Here is a 22,018-nt window from a genome sequence, read left to right as displayed (position 1 = left end):
TACAAGTTTGTTCATGTAGTGAGGGTCGATTACGCACATACACATGATACACAGTCAAATAATGTGCAATATCAAATCATTTGCATTCATTTAGGATCATTAGTTAGAATCTACAGCGTTTGACAGACAAAGGCTGGTTTTCATCCAAATAAGAAATAATCACCCTCGATGTGTGGATGAGTTGATCATTGAATATAAGAAAAGCAGCAGACCCAGCACATATCTCGCATAAAGGGCGATCACTTGTTGATATCAGCGCAGCTTTACAGCTTTAGAAGTCATGAAGGCGTGTTTATGTGCATAGAGATCTGCAGTATTTATGTTATGTTATTCTAGATTATTTGAATATGGTTGGGTGACGGCACTGAGCATCAACGTTCTCAGCAGCCAGAATTGTGTGGTGAAGGAAGTGTTCAGTGCTGCAAACATGATACTTGGTTCTTTGCAGATGTGACAGACAGTTATAGAGAGGTTCGCTGGTAGAAGGGCGGTGTCGACGGGTGTGGCAGGACTTTACTCCTTGTCCTTACCTGAGAGTTAATCTTCACATGACTGACTACCAGATAATGTACTAAGTAGTACACATCATGGTCTATTCAGCGAGTCACAAGTTTCTCTAGTCCCAGTTTGTGTATTATTGTTACATTTGCGTCACAGAAATCGAGTGCTTGACTTGGGTCGTCGTCCGTCAGTATTCATTGATGCTATTTGTCGATCCCTCCTGACTTGTCCTGCCGCGTGATAACCCGTGAAGCTACAGTTTGCTGTCAACATTGTCGATACATTTTGACAATAGATTAGCAAAATGATTACTGTCCATTCATAGAGACCAGGTCTAAAAATCAGAGGCTTGACCTCTGACCTCTGAGCTTACTCCACAGCTGTTGCACATTGGCAGGTGCTCTCGGTCTGTCCTGCATAGTGTGAGCCTCGCAGCAAAGATTTATTACCATAGTCCCTCTCTCACCCTCCCCACTGCTAGAGGACTACTATTTCTAGTCAAGGACACACAATCAAAATAGCCATATCTGTGTGTCTATTGTCATGCAGACATCTGACTCCGCTCTATACTCAGCGCATTGGTAAATAAGGAAGATTATATGTAGTCATGAAAACTACACGTTACATTTCCTTCAATCGAACGAGAGTGGCTACCCTTCAAAATGTTCAAATATGGAGAGCCTACGTGTTTATGGTGAAATGGATATGAGTGACCCAACAAGCATTCTCTCTGATGCCTTCCCAAGGCTTTCCAACAGATCCCTCACTTTGCCCTTTGAGCACCATTTAGCACCGACTGATGAACAGATGGGCTGATGGATGCAGGTCAGTCGATAAGTGAAAATAAACGTCAGCAGAGGCGAAAAACATGTTTGAGGGTGATTTAGAAACAGTATTGGCATTACATAGTCTGAAAGGTTTAGTTTTACACTGTAAAATGTACTTTCCCTTACTCAGTGTACTCAGTAATAATGCGTCTCTATTCTTTAATAACAAGTGTAACAGATAGATAAGTTATATGACCTTACATTTATACCTTTTTGACTATTTTATTTGAAGGAGTGTGCAGGGAAGTTTGGTATCTGCCAACAAAATGTGTCCTTTCAACTTATTGTCAATTTTAACTACTGAACTTAAAGGCTGCCAAACCACAGAAAAAAAACCCTGTGATATCCCCTACAGACAGCCGCTGAGATGTCTGTTATACTGCCTCTGTTCAGCTAAGACAAAGTGTTTTTGGTGAGACTAGTTTAGCTGGTGTTGCTTTGTTTTTTGATTTAGTAGTTGAATCTAGCTGTGGCCATCACACCAGCTAGCTTTAAATAAACATAGCTCTCTTGGCCGTCTCCGTGTGCCAGAGAGTGTAATAAAGTTGCCAGTATGCTTCTTCAGAAGTGCTTGTCAGGTGGTGGAATAGCTTTGGAAACCCCCCCCCCCACACACACACACACACACACACACACACACACCTTTACGATGGTGGATTCAGGGCGGACTGTGTCCAACCATTTCAACTTTTTGAAAACAACAACCCATCATTCAGACCCACTTCCCGCTGTGATTGGTCAGCTGACACAACTACATCTGTCACTTTTTGTGTGAACAACCGAGTGCAACATGTTGTTCACTGTGACGGCCAAGTTTTCACTCCAGTGCGGAGGCCAGAGATTTGCAAGCCAGAATGCTACTGTGTTACTGTGGTTTGTCTTGGTTCTCGGCTCTGGTTTGAAGTTCCTGCCAACTTACTGAAGTTACTGTAAGCTTTGCATGTTGTTTTCTCGGACGTTTCACATTTCTATAGCAGAATTATTCACAAAGTCACATTCTGGTCTAATCTCAGTTCAACCAAATATGGAAATACTATGTTCAGGCTTTGTTGGGCAGTGGAGAGGAAGTCTGAGAATAGAAGAGTTTTATGTGAAAATGACAATCATCGAAATGGGCTGAGGCCGCCTGTAACCCCACAGAGAGCATCTCCACTTAGGTGCTGCTGTCAGTGTTACACTATTGTTGGGTGGCTTCTGTTGTTTCCTATTTATAGATCTTGCTCTCTTTATCTCTTCCCCCTCCGTCACTCCTCCCTCCGTCACCCTTGGATTTTGCGGGATGGGTCGAGGGCTTTTTTAGCGCCACACTCGTCTAACAATAAAGGCCGAGGCAGTTATTGCTGGCAGTATTTGTCTCCTGTGTCTGAGTGCAGCAGCGGTGTGTCAGAGGCAGGGACGGACCAGCAGCCATGGATGACGTATATAAAGCAGCGGTGAGTACAGCTAAGGCCAAGTACACTATGCTGTTTTATTTCTCTACCTGATGTCTATTCGCTTTGAGGTGATGACAGCTGAAGCATGTAATGATAAGAAAACCCTGAAACAGATCCTGTCCTTGTGTGTCATGCTTGTACAAAAAAAAACTCACACCTGAGTAAAATCCAATACAACAGTAACTACTACCTTTGTGAAGCTACAACATAAAGCTTAGGTTGAGACAGTCAGAGAGGTTTTGACTCAACTCGAGGGTCTGTTGAGACCATACTTTGTGTTGCTGTTTTATTGGTTTAGATTATATTGTCAAGAATTCCTATTAGTTTGTTCACCTGAACAAAAGAACATACCGTATATGAGAAGGAAAGGAACAAAGAACTATAACCAGAGATGTAGATTGATAGAATAAGAATAGGCACTAGATGATGATAGCAATAACATATTACTGTTATTGTGCGCTGTCCAAATATTTGGACAATTTGTATTTTGATGCTTTGACAACAACCTTCATGATAATACAGGCCTTTTGAAAAAAAAAAGAAAAAAAAGAATAGATATTGGACAGATGTAGGTTATCTGAAAATAGGGAATTTTAGGGGTAAATGATTGGATTTCTGGAAATGGAATTAATTTGAATTTCTACTTCTGTCAGAGCTGTAGCTACCGTTGAGGACGCTGAGGTCATGTCCTTGGTACTTTTGGCACAGGGCGGCATGAGTACAACAACCTGAGAGGGGGGGGGGGGGTTTCCAGTCTACATTTAAAACCTAATGCATGGATGGGGTTAATATAGTAATATTATATAGTCATATAATTCTGTTTAGTTAGACTACTTTTAGAAAATAAATATAGATAATGTTATCCCATCAGTGTGGAGATGAGTGTGAAACAGCATTACAGAAAATATAATGAAAAGTAATGAAAACATGAATGGACTCATGACGTCAGTATGCAGCACTGCACTCGTGCTTGTCGTTGTAGATGATATATCTTCCTGTGATGACCACTTTCTCAATGTTTATGTGACAGCACAAGAGTCTCTGTGTGTTCCTTCGGCTTGTATGACAGTGAAATTAGTGAAACTAGAGAAACAATAGGTGTGATAAGCCCAGACAGAGCGCTGCCGTGGTTAGTCCATGTGTCTGACAATAGAACAATGAACAGTTGGACAGTTCAGAAGAAGAGAGGGGACAGCTGACCCCCCCCCCCCCCACACACCCTCGCTGTCACACAGCAAGAATAGTAAGTGAAGACAGCCGTGTGACATTGTTGTCATGCTGCACTGAGAGCAGCACAGACGGGAGGTTATCAGTACAGTGACTGAGCTGAAGTTGTTCTCCGACTGTACAATGGTAAAAACAAGTGTGATATAAACACACTTAAACACAATAACCATCCTGATTGTGTTTCCCTTTAGGTTGAGAACTTGACAGAGGAGCAGAAAAATGGTGAGGAAACTACTACTGCCATTACTTGTCGTTATTATTACTGCCATTATACCATTATATACTGACTTCTACAACTGATGATATTCATAACACTTATTATAACGCTACAAATATGACCACTACTACCGACAATACTATTTAAAGGAGTCCAAGTTTTATTGACTTTCACGATTTGTTAAAGATAAATACAATGAAATAAAATATGCACGTACACTGTCCTTTATTGTTGTGTACAAGCACATCTACTAAATGGATACATGATTAAGGCTGTCAGTGCGGCTCCCTTTTAAAGATTACATCACTGAGAGATGTATCACCGGCTGCCTTACACCCATGAAGTGCCTTTCATGGACTTGGCAGTGAGCCTCCCACGAGAGGAACTCCCTTTTCCAGGAACCTTTTCAGGATCACAGAAACTTCAATTGTGTCTCAAGCGAAGGAACCAGGGACTATTAGTGCCACTAGGATTAATATGAAGAGGAGGGGTAGACATTTCTAGTTCTTTATTGACATTAAATATGTTTAAAGCCGAAATGCACGAGCATAAAACGCTCATAGATTGTCACTACTGTCCCCCTCTGCACGCCTCCATTCAAATATCACAAGGAACACCACGATGACTCTGTAATGTTGTTTTGTTGTGTGCAAAAGTTACCAAACAAAGCTGCCATTTTGAATCCATTACTGGTCAGTAACAGCTGCTGTGTCCCTTCCAGAGTTCAAGGCTGCGTTTGACATCTTCATCCAGGATGCAGAGGACGGCTGCATCAGCACCAAAGAGCTGGGGAAGGTGATGAGGATGCTGGGACAGAATCCCACCCCTGAAGAGTTACAGGAGATGATTGATGAGGTGGATGAGGACGGTATGTCAGCGTCATCAAGGCTGTCGCATCACTGTACTGTAGACATCAGGAGCATGTTTGTTGATTTTAACATGATGTGGAGTACGTGTAATCTCATGGTGTATGTTCGCAGGCAGTGGCACAGTAGATTTTGATGAGTTCTTGGTTATGATGGTCCGCTGCATGAAGGAGGAGAGCAAAGGAAAATCAGAGGAGGAGCTGGCTGAACTGTTCCGAATGTTCGACAAGTAAGTTTCTCTTCAAAATTCAAAGGAATTAACATAAGAGAAATCAGCGCTGACTCCCACTTTATCACACTGACAGGATGATGGGTTTTTTTTTTTTTAAATAAGTCAAACAAAGCTCTCTTGGTGACAATCCAGATGAGCATAAAACTAATTTCTTCATCTTGTGTTGAGGAATGGAGACGGCTACATAGACTTAGAAGAGCTGAAGACCATGCTGGAGTCCACTGGGGAGGCCATCACGGAAGACGACATCGAGGAGCTGATGAAGGATGGAGACAAAAACAATGACGGCAAAATTGATTATGACGGTACGGTATTAGTGGCACAACAGACACCGACTGTATGTCCTACTAACAATGACCACATGCAAAGCTGAGGTCATGATTAAAGCGGCATTAATCCTTTAGTTTTTGGCCACTTGGGGGCAGCATTCCAATACAAGTTGAAAATTGCACACGTTTGACATTTTACAGCCTTACATGGCAAACAAACAAGTCCAATATTCACCTTGTTTTGGCTCTGTCTTTGGTCTCCACACTATCCCACCCTAAAACAATTTAAATCAGTACGGTGATCCTGTAGATGGTAACCATCACCACATTATATATGTGTGTGTGTGTGTGTGTGTGTGTGTGTACTGTATATGTATATGTGTGTACTGATTTTGTGCGTTCGCTCTGACAGAGTTCCTGGAGTTCATGAAAGGTGTTGAATAGAGCGGACTCAGCCGGAGGCCTCACGCTGCAGCCTCTTCACTTTCCATTGACTGCATCATCACCGGAGGCCACTCCTGATGACGTGCCTCCGCCTTTTTGTCTGCTTTCAACAATGCAAACAACACACCTGTCCTCAGCAGACACCTGCCCTGTCAGTTACTCTCAAACAACCCCACCGAGGCCCTGAAAGGTTTGCCGAGAGATCTCATTGACTGCAAATATCTTTATTTCTGATAGTGATGATAAATGTCATATATAAAAAAAAACTATTTTCAATAAAAAGATTTTCATAATTGCATATTTGTCATAATATGTGATGTGTGTGTTCATGAAACCATATTTTACAACTTGAGAAAAACAACACAAAACGTATTCTTTTAAGAGACTATAGATCCCAGAGAGGCGTTCGCAGCCGGCTGATGGTTTCGAATTTTATTGGGTTTTGTTTTACAGTTGTCAAATAGATGTTAAAGCTGTGCTAACACTCCATAATAAGCAGTCAGTACATTGTAATTCAAGTGGTCTGAGAGGAGAAAATCTAGCCCGTGACGTGTGATTTTGGCCAATCACAGGTCATATCAGAGCCAGGGCGTCCCTATTGGTTGTCAACCCTAACTCTGTGAATGTTGGCCTCATGGTGGTACTGTACATACAGTTCACCCACCAGCAGGTGGTGTAATGACCTAAAGAAAGAGATGAATCCACCACCTTAATGCTGATGTCACATGAACTTTGACCTCCGGATGAATGGAAGAATTCACACGTTGAGTCATTTGGTGTTCCGCTTTCCACTGAACAGCAAGAGCACAGCATTACCAAGTATGAGTGTAACATGGAGTGTTTGGGGACGCCACTGGTGCTACATATAGCGTACATGCACTGCCACCTAGTGGAGAAGCCTGTACAGGTCACTTATGATGATTAGGTGACACAAGTTGTATTAGAAACAATCTTTGGGACTCTAGACATTGAAATAACACTGTAAACACTCTATCTTTAATTTCTGTTGTTGTTTTTCTCCTTCTTCTTCTTCTTGGGTCCCAAGGGCTGGTGACTTATTGTTCTTGCCCAACTAATAATTTCATAATTCAGTTTGAAAATTGATCAAAATGAGTGCTCATAAAATGCAAAAGTATTTAAATAAATGATACAGTAAACATTTTCCTTCAAAAAGAAATTTGAAAAAGTTCAATTTAGTCATTTACTTATTTACATATTTGCTTTTTTTACGCATAAAACATGCGACTCTCCGTCTCTAGTTTTCACCAGCTGGCTCTGGTCGCATTGATCCGACACTGAAACGTCAGCTGACAGCATGCCGGGGAAGGGACGCGCTTTAAAGTCTGAGAGCATCAAGATGATCAACGCCGTCTGGCAGCTGCTTGAGTTGGATTGCAGGAAAGGAGAAAATCTAGATAATAGTAAACATTATGTTACTGTAAAACAAACTGTACAAAAAGGTACACCTGTCTTGTTATATTGTAAATGACAAGCATAGTATGAATGGATGTCGAAAAATGAAAAAGACTGTATGAGCTGTGTGGAGGGATCACACTGCATGAAAGCAGTAAGGAGCAGAAACAGCAGACAGACTTCAGGTCCTGTGTGATAATAATCAGTCAGAGAGGAGCTGCTGCTCATGTGTTCACGCTGTGGTCTAAACACAATAATAAGTTGGTTGGTGTGTATGTTGATGCCCCCGAGAGCAAATTCTGTCATAATGAGGTTTGTTCGTCTCGTTCTTCTGCCTGTCTGTCGCTCAACATTTGGTCCTGATTTAAATACAGGCCTGCCCTCTCTCTCTCTCTCTCTCTCTCTCTCTCTCTCTCTCTCTCTGTGCAGCAGGTACTGTCCGGATCCCTCTTTTGCAGGAGGACTGTGTCAACATCAGTCGACAAGATGAAGAAGTAAGGAGGCCGTACGATCTGTCCCTTGTTGGAGTGGAACACTATTTTGTATTTTGTGTGTTGCTTTGCCAGTTGGCTGGAGCGTCCATGGTATGTATACTTTAAGGCCTCTTTATTTCTACAGGGGCGACTCCAGTAATCATTTGCATCTATGAAAAATGATGCTCAACAAACTTGAATTATGTGTAGGTTTATGCCAGCCTGTCATTGCAAAACTAGTTTGAACCATTTTGTTTGTCACCCTTCTTATAATCTATTCCTTTAATACGAGTGAAAATGTGTGTGTCTGTTGGTAAATTCAGTGTCACTCTACTTCTGTAGTTATGAACAATATGTGAAGATGCAACTTTCAAGGAAGTATATCAACTTCCACAGACCTGATGAATGCGTTTAGCCCTGACTCTGTGCTGACTGTTGAGAAACAAAAATGGCCCTCAGTTCTCTGGAGTCGTGCTATGAAAAAAAAAAAAAAAAAAACCTGTAGGAGGGCTGAGTTTAGTGGCATCTTTTGGGCCTTGCTGTGGTAAAGGGTGTGGGAGTTTCACCCTGCAGACAAGAACACAGTGGAGGGCAAGCTGTTCACAACACGTGGCACACACACAGGGATCTGGAGCTCAGTGAAGACTCTCATTTAAGCTCCTGTCAAGGGAAGAGATGATGGTAGCATAACAGCTTCACTGAAATGAACAACCAAATGCACTGAACTGTTGAAATTGTGTCCTGAATTAGAATTTTCTGTTCTGAATTTGTTCGAACAAAAGTGACAATTGAACTACTGCTTTGTATCTGGAATTTGATTTTGATTATGCGTAAAGACAGCACCAAATGATCTTCCCATCAGATGCAGGTGTACTCTGTGTTGAGTGCTTTGTAGTTAATGTTAGCATGCTAACGCGCCACATGCTCCTGTCATTCAAATACAGACAATAGAGGTTTAAAACACACATGGGCCTGACACACAAACTTTGTTGTTATCAGTTTTGGGATTTTAAAACAGACATGGATCGAATGGAAGATCCACATGGAATAATCGAATTCAGAATACACCATCCACGGCTTTTCTTCTGTTGTGTTGTGAACCTTGTTTGGTGCACATCCCGTCAAAGGCAAGATTCAACGAGGGTAAATTCATGCTTTGTCCAAAAACTGCATTTTCTGCATGCGAGCGTTTTAAATTCAAAAACTGAGGGAGCAAACCCGAAATGTAAAATGTCGTGTGTCCTGACTGAAGACCACATCTCCTCCCTGCTCCGTCATTTGTGGCTTTTTTTAGTTCTAACCATCAAATTGATGGCTTTTGCTCTGTGAAGATAGATCTTGTCACAAATGTAGGGTCTGCATTTTGCAAACAACTATACACAGCAGGGACACATTATGGGATACAGGGATGCATCATTTAAATGAAGCAGTGGCTGCAAATGGCATTGTGGACTATATTTTGTTTTTATAACACCAATTTGAGGCAAAGATGTTCTGTTGCTCCAGCTTGGTTATGGCACAGTTTGTCTTTGGGAGCAAAAGGAATGCATTGGCCCTCGTGTTTGGAAAAAGGAACATTTTAAAAAGCAGTTGATTAAAATATATGTGAATGACAACTTTTTTTCCCCCACGTGTTTGTGTTATTTTTACTTTATCTTCAGCATCAGATCCAGATCCAGACAAGCGGTCCCGTCATGCATCCCATCTTAGTTCTGTTTCTCGTGGCGTGTGCAACACCGTCACCTGTCCCCTCCATCGCCTTGCCCTTCCAGCAGAGGGGCCTCCCACATCTGGGGAAGACTGTTGATGTTGGCAGCTTGATGACGATGATGATGAATGATGAAGAAGAGGGGTCAGGCTTCCAGGACATTTTCCGCGTTGAACACCCATCATGTCCGTTCGCCTGCCAGTGCCACCTCAACATAGTGCAGTGCTCCGACGTGGGTGAGTGAATATCTGGAGGTTGTTTGTGCACATGTCTCACTGGCCAGCTCTCTAACGCTCCCTTTTTGTAGCAAACCACTGTATATATTCAGCAAAGTGCCGCATACTCACGCCAACCAAAGGACACTACCTGACCTTGTCTGATGTCTGATTATAGAACATGGCTTTCATTTTAAAATGCTTTCAGACTGCGGCCAGCTCTCGCTTTGACTAGCAAGTAGCTAGTCACTAGGACACACCAATTTCAGAGAGTAAATACAGCTTGAGTTTGAAGTTGTGTACCGTTGTACGTTGTACTTGGTTTAGCTCATGTACTTTGTGTCTCTCCCGAAGGTTTACATTACGTGCCCTTCAACATTCCTCCTGACACCAGACTGCTGGACCTCCAGGGGAACCAGATCACAGAGATCAGAGAGAACGACTTTAAGGGACTGAGCAACCTCTATGTAAGAAAATATTTTTTTCATGGTTTTGTCCAATAGGTCAGCATGACATTGTATTATGCAATACAGACAGACAGATTGTTGGAATATTAACTTTTCACAGGAGCAAGGGGAAGTGACACAAACAAATGGGCCATGTTGTATAATGAATCATATCTCCTTCAGCCAGTACACACAGCAGGATGCAGTAGCAGACTTCAGGTCAGAAGAATAGCAATCGCCATTTCTATGTTGCGGGGGGACAAGTTTTACCTGAAGATGACCAGGTCGTTTTGACAGCCATTCAGAAATGCAAAAAAAAAAAGATGTGTGTGTGTGAAGATACGTGAAGATGCAACTTGTTTGTGAAGCGATCACAGCTGATAAACAGGCTTCCAAATCCTTGCAAGAAAGTCGGAGCTGCACATCAGCTTCCACAGCCCTGATGACTATGATTAGCTCCGACTTTGTGCTGACTGTCGCAAGAAGAAAAACGGCCCTCAGTTCTCCGGAGTTGTGCTATAAAAAAAAAAGCTCTGCAGTCGGAGGCCTAGTTTAGTGGCCATCAAATTGATGGCTTTTGCTCTGTGAAGATAGATCTTCTCACAAATGTAGGTCTGCATTTTGCAAACAACTATACACAGCAGGGACACATTATGGGATACAGAGATACATCATTGCTAGATGCTAAATGAAGCAGTGGCTGCAAATGGGTTTCTGGACTATATTTAGTTTTTGTGCACAGCACCAATCAAGTCAATTCATATTTGGAGCAGAGATGTTCTGTTGCTCTTGCTTGGTTATGGCACAGTGTGTCTGTGGGAGCGCAATGAATGCATCAGCCCAAGGTTTTGTAAAAAAAGAAAAAAAAGAAAGAAGTTGGTTATAAAATGTGTGAGTACATACTGTATATATTGCATGGTGTATGTAACACCGTCACCTGTCCCCTCCATCGTCTTGCCCTTTCAGCAGAGGGGCCTCCCAGAGCTGGGGAGGACTGTTGATGATGAGAGCTTGATGATGATGATGAAGAGGGCTTTCAAGAAACTTTCCATGCTGAACACCCATCATGTCATTATCAAAAAGTGCTATAGAGTCTATGAATCACCTAATGTTGAATCAAGCCATGTTATATATATTGTATGTGTATATTGTAGGTGGCAATATTGATCAGGGTGGATTGTAGCGATGTTCACACTGTAGCACATTTTCTTTAACACTGTGCCTTCTTTAAAATGTGAATTTAAAAGACTGAATTGTATTGACCGAATGATGCAATCTACATATATACTAAAGATCTCATAACTATCAACTATTAATACTCATCTTCATTTATCCTTAAGTATTTCTACTTTGGGTAAATCGCACTTTTTTTTATGTCCGCACAGGACGGTCCATACCGGCTGTGAGGAGATACAGTGCCTTCAAAGAGCGACCTTTCCCGTCAGAACTAGACCCACAGTTCTCATTTAGCAGTTCGAGTTATTCAAATCAAGTGTTTATCTTGCGTTTATTGTCTACCTCCTTGTCCTCGTAGCAAACCAAAATGTGACAACCAGGAAGTATCCCTCCACCGAGGCCAAGGAAACAGTGACTGTGGAAACACGGAGGGAAAATTGTACTCTATTGCTACCACTGTTAGTACTATTAGATTTCATCGCCCATTTTTTACAGTGCTGTCGCTCTACAAAGGCTTCATGGCCATAAATATACAGAAACCAATAATTCTTATATGGGATGTGAGTATTGTATTAAGATAGACATAAAAACTAAACATATTCTTTAAGTCCAGTAATAGTAGTAGTATTATTATTAGTAGTAGTAGCAGTACTAAAACAAGTTCAGCTGATGAAACTCCACTGACCATCTTCTGTCTGTTTTAACATTTGCGGCAGGCTCTGGTGTTGGTGAACAATCTGATCTCTAAGGTCCACCCACGTGCCTTCCTGCCGCTTGGACGCATGCAGAAGCTCTATTTGTCCCACAACCTGCTGACCACTGTCCCCAAGAAGCTGCCCCCCTCTCTGCAGGAGCTGCGTATCCACGACAATCGCATTAGGAAAGTAGCATCAGGGACATTCTACGGTCTACGCAACTTGAACTGCATTGGTGAGACTTTCTTCCCCTGTTAACACGTACAGTATGTGGGTATGCAACTGATTTTTGTCCCCATGCAGTGTTTTTTTTTCAGATTGTACAGGCAGTGGGTTTCAATAAAATACTTGTTTTATATGGATAATACAGTTTTTTTTTGCAAAGTCTCTGTCTCTTTTATGAATTTTGAAAGTTCACTGTTTATTATTTTCTTTTAACATAGAGATGGGTCGTAATCCCATCAGGAACAGCGGGTTGGAGCCTGGTGCATTTAATGGACTTAAACTGAAATTCCTGCGTATTTCGGAGGCTAAACTCACAGGTGTCCCAAAAGGTAAAAACTCACTTAACTACTATGCTTACATTGTATTTTTTAACATTGGCTGACATTCTAACACATAGTGACTGACTGACAGCGCACAGCAATAGCAGAACAAGCTTAAACCCTGAGATCCCTTAAACTGTAAGAGAAGGAGTGAATCGTGGCCTGATAATGTTCATGATCATAGAGCAATCATATGAGAGAACTACGGAAGCCCTGAGAGACAAGTGAGAAAATTGTAGTGATCCATTTTCTAATTCTGATGGAAATTGTTTTCTCTCCTGTGTTTATGACTTAAGGCAGGAAAATGTTTTGCCAATATAATCTTTCTAAGTTCCTTTGTGGGAAAGAAAGTTTTTCCAGGAAGTTTTGGCAGGTGAAAAACTTTTTTTTCATTTTTTCAGGAAGTGTTTGTTGTTGTAATACTAATTTCGGACACAGGAGGCTGAAGTGCACCACTTGCCCATATTCTAAATAGGACTAGAAGCATTCATGTTTTCTCCATGCTGTGTAAACACAAGGTACATACAATATACAGTAGGTATGGGGGTCAGGGTGGCAAGATCATTTCCGGGGGTTGCCAGATGGTTGTGGAGAAGAAAATTAAATGACATATTTTAGGTAAGATTTGAATGGGTTTTACATTAGCTCGAGTGTACCAGTGATATAATATGCCTTAGAATTGAGAGTCATAGTGTGCATGTACATTAGTTCTGATTGGAAACAAAAAATTACTTGGAAAACGATTTAGATCAGATTTACAAAGTGGATCAACAGAACTTCTTTTTCTCACTTGCCTCTCGGGGCTTTCATAGAACTGATAAAGGAATTCTATAAAAGTTGAATACAGAAATAGACAGATCTTTTGCAAGCAATGTATGGAGTGGAGACGATGTACTGAGAAAGATTTTAAAAAAAAATTAAAAAAAAAGAATTGTCAAAATCAAAGCATGTAATGCAGCTCAGTAGCATCTTTTCTCTTAGCACCCTTCTCTTTGTGCAGAGCTGAGGTCAGTGGGTCAGTAAAGACATGAGGTGAGGAAATATAAGGAGCAAGACATTTTAACTTAACCACCTGTCTGCTTTTCTCCCTCATATCAGATCTGCCTAATAATCTGAATGAGTTACATCTGGATCAAAATCTAATTCAGGCCATTGAGTTGGAGGACCTGAGACAATATGGACAATTGTACAGGTGAGTGAGTAAATGACACTGTATGACTACACACAGAGCTATGAAAAACAGTTGGGAGTAGGGAGTGGGACTTTTAAGAGGCTTAAGAGTTTCTTAAGCAGAGGAGAAAATGGCGGAAAGACAAAGAGGCAGGAGAACTCTTCTCCAAACGCTGAATGACGGTGAGTTGATGGAACGCTACAGATGAGATCACGCAGGGAAAATGTTTGTGGTCGGTCTCATTAGAGATGCGCTCACATCTCCCAACGCAATAACACCAGAAATGAAAGTGATCACAGCACGAAGACATTTGGCAACTGGAAAAATGCAACATTGCTTCCGTTGCTGTTTGCATGTTCGCTGGTTTATTTACATACATTAGGCCCATCGATTTCACTGAGAGTGCGCATTTTATTTCCTTATCTTTGTGTGATCACACCTTTTAAAAGAACGTGTCACACAGGGTCAACCACACGTCCTCACTAATGTAAAGGTTTCTGTTCTGAGAGTCTTCTCAGGATGTTTGTGAATACGGCTCCTGGGGTATACCTGCACAAAGCATTGGTCCTTAGACTCAAAGAAGTACAGCAAATGCCCAAGTAAATATTCCCCTTGCTGTGTGTGATGATTGTATATGTGTATGCACTTGCTTCCTGCTATAGGCTGGGCCTTGGGTACAACCAGATCCGCCATATTGAGCATGGCAGCCTGTACTATTTGCAGAATCTCCGTGAACTTCATTTGGACAATAACCTGCTGTCCCATGTGCCTGCTAATCTGCCAGAGATGAAGCACCTGCAGGTGAGGAGGACGTTCACCGACAGAGTGATAGGCGTGTGAGTTAAGTGTGTGCGTTGCTTGACTGTATATTTGTGCGTTCTTCTAGGTGGTGTACCTGCACGCTAACAACATCAGCAGTGTGGATGTGAATGACTTCTGCCCTAAAGGTTTCGGCATGAAGAGGACTTCATATAACGGCATCAGTCTTTTCAATAATCCCATCCAGTACTGGGAGGTGCAGCCTTCAACGTTTCGCTGTGTCAGCAGCAGCATGGCCATACACTTTGGCAACTATAAGTAATACTGTCCTGCTCATTTAACCTTTTCACCTGGATCATATATTTCATAGATTTTTACGTCACGCTCATCACAACACTCACTAGCTGCACTGCAAAAGAAATCAGAGACAGGAGGCCACTTAACACAGCTTCACAGCAGAATCCACCAGGGCAAGTGACCGTGGACTGATGACGAAACAACGGACCCCTCGGCACAGATGAAGGCCCACCCTCTTTCCTAGCAGTGCCCTGCAACGCTCCCCACTCCCAAACTGCTTTGCTAATTTCATGGTAGGCTGACTGCAGCCTAAATATGCACTGTGGAGCTGTATAATGTAGTGTAATGAAAAATGTAATAAATATGAGATCACACTCAGTATCGGTAAATAATCGGAGCCCTCTGATTTTACAACAAGAACACTTGAAACACATCCTCTGAGTCAGGGTCAATTAATTAGTGTTCATTAGTACACAGGATCACATCAGACACATTGAATTGGATAGAGCTTAATTAACATTAAACAACATTAACATTACTTTTTGGTTTGATTGATAATTCTGGCAGACGGCTGAGATATTCAAAGTCACGGTGGTGTAGAGTTGTGCAAACCGTGATCTCTGGTGTTCGTGTCAATATGCACTGCTTACTCACAGTCTCAACGTAAATGGGCCTCAAGGCAGTGGTGATTAGCTAATTATGTGGGCCCCATCGTTTAGAGGGGCCTTGTGTTAAATTCTAGTATTAAAATTATTATACCAGTTGATATTGTGCTTACATGGTACATAAGCATCTACACATCTGTGTTCATTCTGATCCCAAATGGATTTGTCTACAAACCTGAGCCTGGCTAACATTTTAGCAAAAGAGCAGTGGTCGGAGCTCCAGGCAAAATATAATGAAGTGTGCACTTTTTTTTGGGGGGGGGGGGGGGTAATAGGGCCATGGATATACTGTAAAAGTGCTTTGCATAATTATCACACATATGCTTCTCTCTCAAGATGATATATGATGTTTGGGGAATCTGTGACTTGTCCATCTGAGCTGCAAAGGTTTCTTTGTCTGGCAGGTCTGTTTTCTCATTTCTTGACCCCCCCCCCCCTCCCCATCTTTAATACTGTAAAATGTTAAAAATCTATTAAAAAAAAGATGAAAGGATTGAAAGGCATGCACATAGTGTACACAGGACACTGGAAGAATCACTTTCATTGTTGAAATAAAAGGGTTAAGGCTCATGAGTCCCTGTTTGTAAAATCCACACCATTCAACAGTTATCACACATACGCTTCTCTCTCAAGATGCAATTTGGTTTTTATATATATATTCAGTTAAGTGCAAATAAAAACATAGACATGTTGACAGTTCTTTCTTAAAGTGTAGCTTTGTTGGCGTGTCTGTTCCGAAGCAGCATTTTCATTTTGTCGTTGAGGTAGTTGTTGGATGTATTAGCCAATCACCTCTCTTTCTTTCCCCTCAAATAACTTCCAAGCCGCAAACAACACAAACCAGATTCTTACACAACACACCCTGTAAAGGGCAAACTGCCTTACAGCAGCTACACACCGTCCTCTCCTCACTCTAATTCACCAGGAGTCAGCTATGGATTATCAGGAGCAGGTAAGAACCAGCAACTCAAGGACCAACTCTGAATTATCTTTGCAATGGCACAGAATTAACAACAGGGACGACTGGGCCTAAAAATATTTTGAGTGCGATCAGCCAACCTTTAATAGCATGAGAGCTGTTGTACCTGTATTCTTAATAAATCAGACTTTGTCATTCTGTGGGTAATGTAATGCACATTTATCAGTGTTATGTAAGAGGATGAGCTAATATAGCAATGTGGCTTCAATCAATGGAACTGTGAGATTGTCAACAAACAAACAACAACAAGGCTGATCAGTTTTACCTGTGAAGGCGATGGCCAGTATTTACCATGTGACAGCAACTCTGCCCTGAACTGAATGTAGCCAGACCTGCTTTCAGACTGGATGGGGAGTGGAGCAGGGTGGAGGTGCGTCTGAAACTGCTTCTTTTATTCTAATTCACTGTCATGTGTTTTGTGACGAACGCAGGTTGATGAAATTGTGTCCACGGCCAAATTCGGAGACTTGATAGAATTTTCCTACCCCATCGGATATTCACACTGGGGAGTGTATGACGACGATGGATGTGTGATCCATTTTGCTGTCGCAGGTGAGGACAATATCCAGTAGATTTCATTGCTGCCATGACATCAAAAGCCCCATTGATTGTCTGACCATGTAGGCACTCGCATTACTTGCAAACATTAGGCTACTGATGTAATCAAACCATCAGAAAGCATAACCTAGATTTGGGGGTTATTTTTTTAAGTAGAAGAAGAAAAACCATGCAATGCAGCATGTAAGGACAATATCACCTTAAGACTAGATTTAGACTTAGGGCCCCTCTACAGGATGGGGCCTTAGGATGAGGTCATGATGCTGGACAAAAGTCTCATAGGAAATATGCTTCAGTTGTGAAGAAGTCCTTCAGGAATTATGCAGGTTCTGAAAATCTGGAGAACAAAATGGCAAATAATTAAATTACCACAAACCAAACAAACACACAATGATCCTGCAGGGCTTCTGGGGGTCTGGGGCAGTTGCAGCTTTGACTGCCTATTACATGTTTTGAAATGTAATGGTGGTGTAGGACCACCCTGTAATTATATGGTACCATTCTCTACCATTTTGGAAAGGCTCTATAAGCTTTATCAAATGGCTGTATTAGTGGTTGATAAATCATTTAATAATGTTGTATAGATACAGCATTATCTATACAAAAATGCCTGCTGGTGTTGAAATATTAGTATTTATTAATACTCATGGGTATTATTGAACTAATGAGCCATAAAGGTTACAATTGAGTCATCTGGAGTTGTACACGTTAAGTCATTAATAATAGATACATCTTTCAAACTGTATAAATGTATTTTGGCCCAGATGTTCTGCAGCCTTTTCCCAAAGTGATGTGATGCTGGAGTAGCATGAACGCCAGCCGGGTGGGGATTTTTCACATCTTGGCAAAAGTTCTTATTAATGGCTTATAACTGATTCGTAAAGCATCAGTGAATGATTTAGTGAAGGATAACAATATTCAACATTTTTCTTGTAAACAAATTATATATCCCACTAACAAATACTGTCTGTGTATCCAAAGCCTGATCTTATTCCTCTGTGCCATAGAGCTCTGTTGTTGTCCAAACATTATTAAAGACACATCAATGAGCCACACTGTTGCTCTGGGTGACATGTGACTTCAGCACCATTAATACACCATTAGCTGTAGTTAATTTAGACTAAATCCCACATACACTGTCCTGCTGCCCCAAATACTCACAAACCACATATTGTGGATTAATCTGCCGCTGAATATAGTTCTCAACAAATGCACTATTTCCTAAATAAGACATACTACTACATACATACAGATAATATGGTGGGTTCACAACTGAAAAACGTCCTGCTACAGGATTGGATTGCTGCAGTTTGAGTGCAGGCCTCCTGCCAGAAGTATGCCAATGTCATGTGATTAGTTGTGCTGTTTTTTTTTACATCACGGTTGGATTCGATGTTTCCGGTTTCTCACTTGTTCATTTTCACCTTGGGGAGAGACAGACTGTAACACCAAAACAAATCAATTTAATGCCACAAATGCACAAAGATCCAACGGAGAACATTGTTGTTTTTCCAATTGCACATATTCACCTTCACAATCAATGTAATTATCGTTGTTTGGTTCTCAATCATGGCCCCTATATAAACTACAGAGCTCACCAAAACATAGCTTTACTTTTTGTTAAATTTTGATTATTGCCAATGTTCATTAAAAGTAGCACAGCTTCCACTGGAGATAATAGTAGTGGCAGCATGTAAATGAATTCACTTGCAGCAAATCAAGAACACTATTGTGAGAGGATGGCCGGTTATGGTGCTATCTGACAGTGTTATAAAAGCTAAGGGACACGTATTTCTTCATGAAGATTGAAAATTGAGGTTGTTTGTCAAATTGTTGCACATCCTGAACGTAAACTGTTATACCTGCTCTTCAGATGAGGGGCAACTGATGGGCAGCATACGTTCTTCCCTGCAATCAATTTTCCCGATATGTGGGGACATTCTTCTTGGGGAAACTAAGATCCGCAGAGTGCCTGTTGGTGAGGTGAACATCCCAAAAGGAGCCCATATCCTGATCAGTAACAACCGCCATGCCTTCAAGCCATCAGAACCTGAGGACATGAGGCTACGCCGCGATGCCCTTCTTGAGAAGGCCTTCCCATATAATCTTCTTAATCTCAACTGCGAGCACTTTGCCACTTTTGTGCGCTATGGGAAAGCTGTGTGCAACCAGGTATACATTTGGCACTGCAAAAAATAGCATCTTGCAGTGTTTCTTATTCTTTTTTGTTTTTGTTTGTTTAAAAGCAATTGATTGTACTCATGTTTGGAGGTCATCTTATACCCTCCTTTCCCCTAATTAACAAGCATCTACACTTGTCTGACAGTAATAGATTCAGTTTTTGCTAAAAACAAACAAACAAACAAACAAACAAACAAACAAACAAACAAACAAAAATAATAATAATAATATTTTCTGTGTTGCTTTAAGTGGCCTGAAATACATGTGTAGGACCTTGCTGACCTTTAATGACCACTAAGAGACTGCTCTGTTATTCCTCCTATAGATCCCTGCAAGAAGCAAGAACGTAGAGTGTGTTTCGGCAACTGCAACCTTCAAAAACATTGTCAGCCCAGAAGAAACTGCTGAAGACCAGGTGGAATGAGACCCCTCCCAGCAACCTTATAAGAAGTGGTATTGGAAACATGAACAACTATGAACAAATGATATGAACTCTTTGTGAATCATGCTACTTTAAACATTCAGGGTTTTCTCTTCGGCTCTCTTTATAGCTGGTGTGATTGTGATGGAGTGGAAAATGTGCCAAATATTTTCTTGATAACATTGTTTTGTCTGTAAAATGACCACAATTATAAAACTGATGTGGAAATCTATGGGAACAGATTAATAAACCGAGGGAACGGATTGGTAGACCATGGGTGAGGATTGTTAGATAAACTAAACTCATATTGTTTAAACCATAATTAGGAGCACCCGAGTGGGGGAAAAAAAAGTGGGGTCATGTCGGCCTCTGACTTGTCATTCCAAGTCGGCAATATCAGAAATTTCTGATACAGATACTTGGTGAAAAGAACTAAAGACATGAAGTTGTGGAAATCAAAAATCAGTTGTGGATGAGGCTTATAAAGACACTGGGACTGTTATGACAGAATTTCAAGGAGAAGTGGTGATAGGATTGATTGGTTACATCGTAAGAGATCATATTCCCAGACCAATGAGTGTGTTTCAACTGTCAAACGTTTGGGCATGTCGCCTCAAAGTGCAGGGACCAACACAGATGTGTGCATTGTGGAGGGAACCATGAGTATGGGAAATGTGAAGAGGGAGCACAGCCAAGGTGTTTCAACTGTGGAGCGGCTCAAAGCGCTGTCTACAGGAGATGTGAGGTACTACCTCACATATACCTCACATCTCACATCACCTTTACTGCAGACGTAGTCTCTGGTCCACACTCAGTGGTTTGCAAAGTTAACATGGAATGAACATATTGATATATAAAACACCAAGTGTGAAAAGAATGTGATGAGATGAACAGGGTCTGATTCATGTAGTGCTGATTAGATCAGTGTTAGACAATGGCTGTATTGCTTATGGTTCAGCAGCAAAATCCTTATTAGAGAAGTTTGAAGTGGTGCAAGTGATCTCAAGCTTTGATATTTTGTTGTGGAGCTCTCAAAACGACTCCTGTGTCCGCTCTTCAGGTTGAGTCGGTTGAGCATAAAGGTTTTGGAAATATTGCAGACCATTTTTAGGTCCACACTCCAACATAGTAGGTGGCGCTAATACACCTTAACGCTGGTTGCCACCCGCCATAAAAATAGAAGAAAGAAGAAGAAGACAACCCGGAACTGAACTGTACTTTAAACTGGAAGTTCTTTCATTTTAGCTGAAGAACGAAAATTGTCTGCTTATTTTTTCCCATGGTGTCTATCTGAGGACCAAAACCATTAAGCGAACTCTTGTTTCTGGCCTGGAAGAGGCCGTGTCGCACACGAAGAGACTGGAAACATCTCGGTTGAACATTCATCTTGTCACCAAAACAATTAAACGGAACCGTCCTGAAGGAAGATTTGCTGTGCCATTAGACACTGGGAATCCAACTCAGCGTTAGCTGCCCACCAACCAGAGATAGTGTGGAACTGGCCAAGAATATCCAAAAAGACAGGAGGTAATGTGAAGTTATTGTTGGATAATGATATATCTTCTTTGGGTTATCTGCTTTGCATGGCTTTATTTAAGTTATTTTGGGTAACGTTAACGCTGACAGCAAACGTGGGCTAAGGCTAGCGATGAGCAGTCACAACAAACCAAGACGCAAATCAGGGGGATAAGCTAGGTTTACTATAATACGCAGATGTACGGTATCTTGGCTATTTAGGCTCAACAAGCATAACATGGATCAGAGAGCCCGTATTGTTGTGTAACGGTAGCGCTCACACATCAACATCTTGCAGCTGTTGTTAATTTCCAGACAACTATCGTTAGCTTGCCAGCTAACTTCCGTTGGGTAGTAACCTAGCTAACCTACAGTAGTTGTTAGCTTGATATCTATCTTGCGATACAGTTGCATATGTTATGGAGCGTGTGTGTTTGTTTGCTCTACAGTAGCAACGGTCTCCTATGAGTTACTCAAGTGGCAGCAGCGCTGTTACAAAGATCTGGCTCTTGTGTTTACCTAAAAACTGCTTTAGTTAGCTACATTAGCCTTAGCTAGCGTTATGGTGATTGTAGTCCAAACGGCCTTATGATGTCAAGAACGTTAGTGATTATTTTTTTGTTCATAACTGCATTTTTGCACCATGTGTGCTTCATGAACAACATATAGGTGGCATTTATAAAGTGAAACAAAACGTTGCTTATGACCAGATATCTCCATGTCTAGACCCGACTGACCGGTGTCTACCTCTCTAATTCAATGTCATGTCTTTTTTCTTCTTGTTT

At 41.4% G+C, this 22,018-nt stretch overlaps 3 protein-coding genes across 3 annotated transcripts; all 3 read left to right on the top strand.

The window, feature by feature from the left end:
- The first annotated feature begins 2,604 nt into the window (after positions 1–2,604).
- Positions 2,605–6,314, top strand: tnnc1b (troponin C type 1b (slow)). The gene is made up of 6 exons (XM_070909989.1): positions 2,605–2,761; positions 4,180–4,210; positions 4,927–5,073; positions 5,186–5,300; positions 5,472–5,608; positions 5,985–6,314. Exons 1-6 carry the CDS (start codon positions 2,738–2,740, stop codon positions 6,014–6,016), a joined length of 486 nt encoding a protein of 161 aa, XP_070766090.1. The 5' UTR covers positions 2,605–2,737; the 3' UTR covers positions 6,017–6,314.
- A 534-nt stretch (positions 6,315–6,848) lies between these two features.
- Positions 6,849–15,249, top strand: LOC139288446 (biglycan-like). Its single transcript, XM_070909748.1, has 8 exons — positions 6,849–6,917; positions 9,564–9,846; positions 10,180–10,292; positions 12,164–12,377; positions 12,586–12,696; positions 13,786–13,879; positions 14,521–14,659; positions 14,745–15,249. Exons 1-8 carry the CDS (start codon positions 6,849–6,851, stop codon positions 14,937–14,939), a joined length of 1,218 nt encoding a protein of 405 aa, XP_070765849.1. The 3' UTR covers positions 14,940–15,249.
- A 1,166-nt stretch (positions 15,250–16,415) lies between these two features.
- On the top strand, positions 16,416–19,981 carry LOC139289186 (phospholipase A and acyltransferase 4-like). The gene is made up of 4 exons (XM_070910722.1): positions 16,416–16,531; positions 16,990–17,110; positions 18,990–19,288; positions 19,623–19,981. The coding sequence occupies exons 1-4, from the start codon at positions 16,514–16,516 to the stop codon at positions 19,719–19,721; spliced, it is 537 nt and encodes a 178-aa protein (XP_070766823.1). The 5' UTR covers positions 16,416–16,513; the 3' UTR covers positions 19,722–19,981.
- Positions 19,982–22,018: the final 2,037 nt, after the last annotated feature.

This window comes from Enoplosus armatus, chromosome 8 (genome assembly GCF_043641665.1).
Source record: "Enoplosus armatus isolate fEnoArm2 chromosome 8, fEnoArm2.hap1, whole genome shotgun sequence".
NCBI classification, from domain to species: Eukaryota; Metazoa; Chordata; class Actinopteri; order Centrarchiformes; family Enoplosidae; genus Enoplosus; species Enoplosus armatus.
Note: the sequence above shows the minus strand (reverse complement) of the source record. Positions and strands in the feature narration are given on the sequence as shown.

Excerpts from the sequence above, each read along its gene's own strand:
- LOC139288446 (XM_070909748.1), top strand. The coding sequence starts at position 6,849 with ATGGAGTGTTTGGGGACGCCACTGGTGCTACATATAGCGTACATGCAC. Across the intron at positions 6,918-9,563 it reads GCCACCTAGTGGAGAAGCCT|CATCAGATCCAGATCCAGAC; the intron begins GTACAGGTCACT and ends CTTTATCTTCAG. Across the intron at positions 12,378-12,585 it reads ACGCAACTTGAACTGCATTG|AGATGGGTCGTAATCCCATC; the intron begins GTGAGACTTTCT and ends CTTTTAACATAG.
- LOC139289186 (XM_070910722.1), top strand. Across the intron at positions 17,111-18,989 it reads GATCCATTTTGCTGTCGCAG|ATGAGGGGCAACTGATGGGC; the intron begins GTGAGGACAATA and ends CCTGCTCTTCAG. Across the intron at positions 19,289-19,622 it reads GGAAAGCTGTGTGCAACCAG|ATCCCTGCAAGAAGCAAGAA; the intron begins GTATACATTTGG and ends TTCCTCCTATAG.
- tnnc1b (XM_070909989.1), top strand. The coding sequence starts at position 2,738 with ATGGATGACGTATATAAAGCAGCG. Across the intron at positions 5,074-5,185 it reads TGATGAGGTGGATGAGGACG|GCAGTGGCACAGTAGATTTT; the intron begins GTATGTCAGCGT and ends GTATGTTCGCAG. Across the intron at positions 5,301-5,471 it reads CTGTTCCGAATGTTCGACAA|GAATGGAGACGGCTACATAG; the intron begins GTAAGTTTCTCT and ends TCTTGTGTTGAG.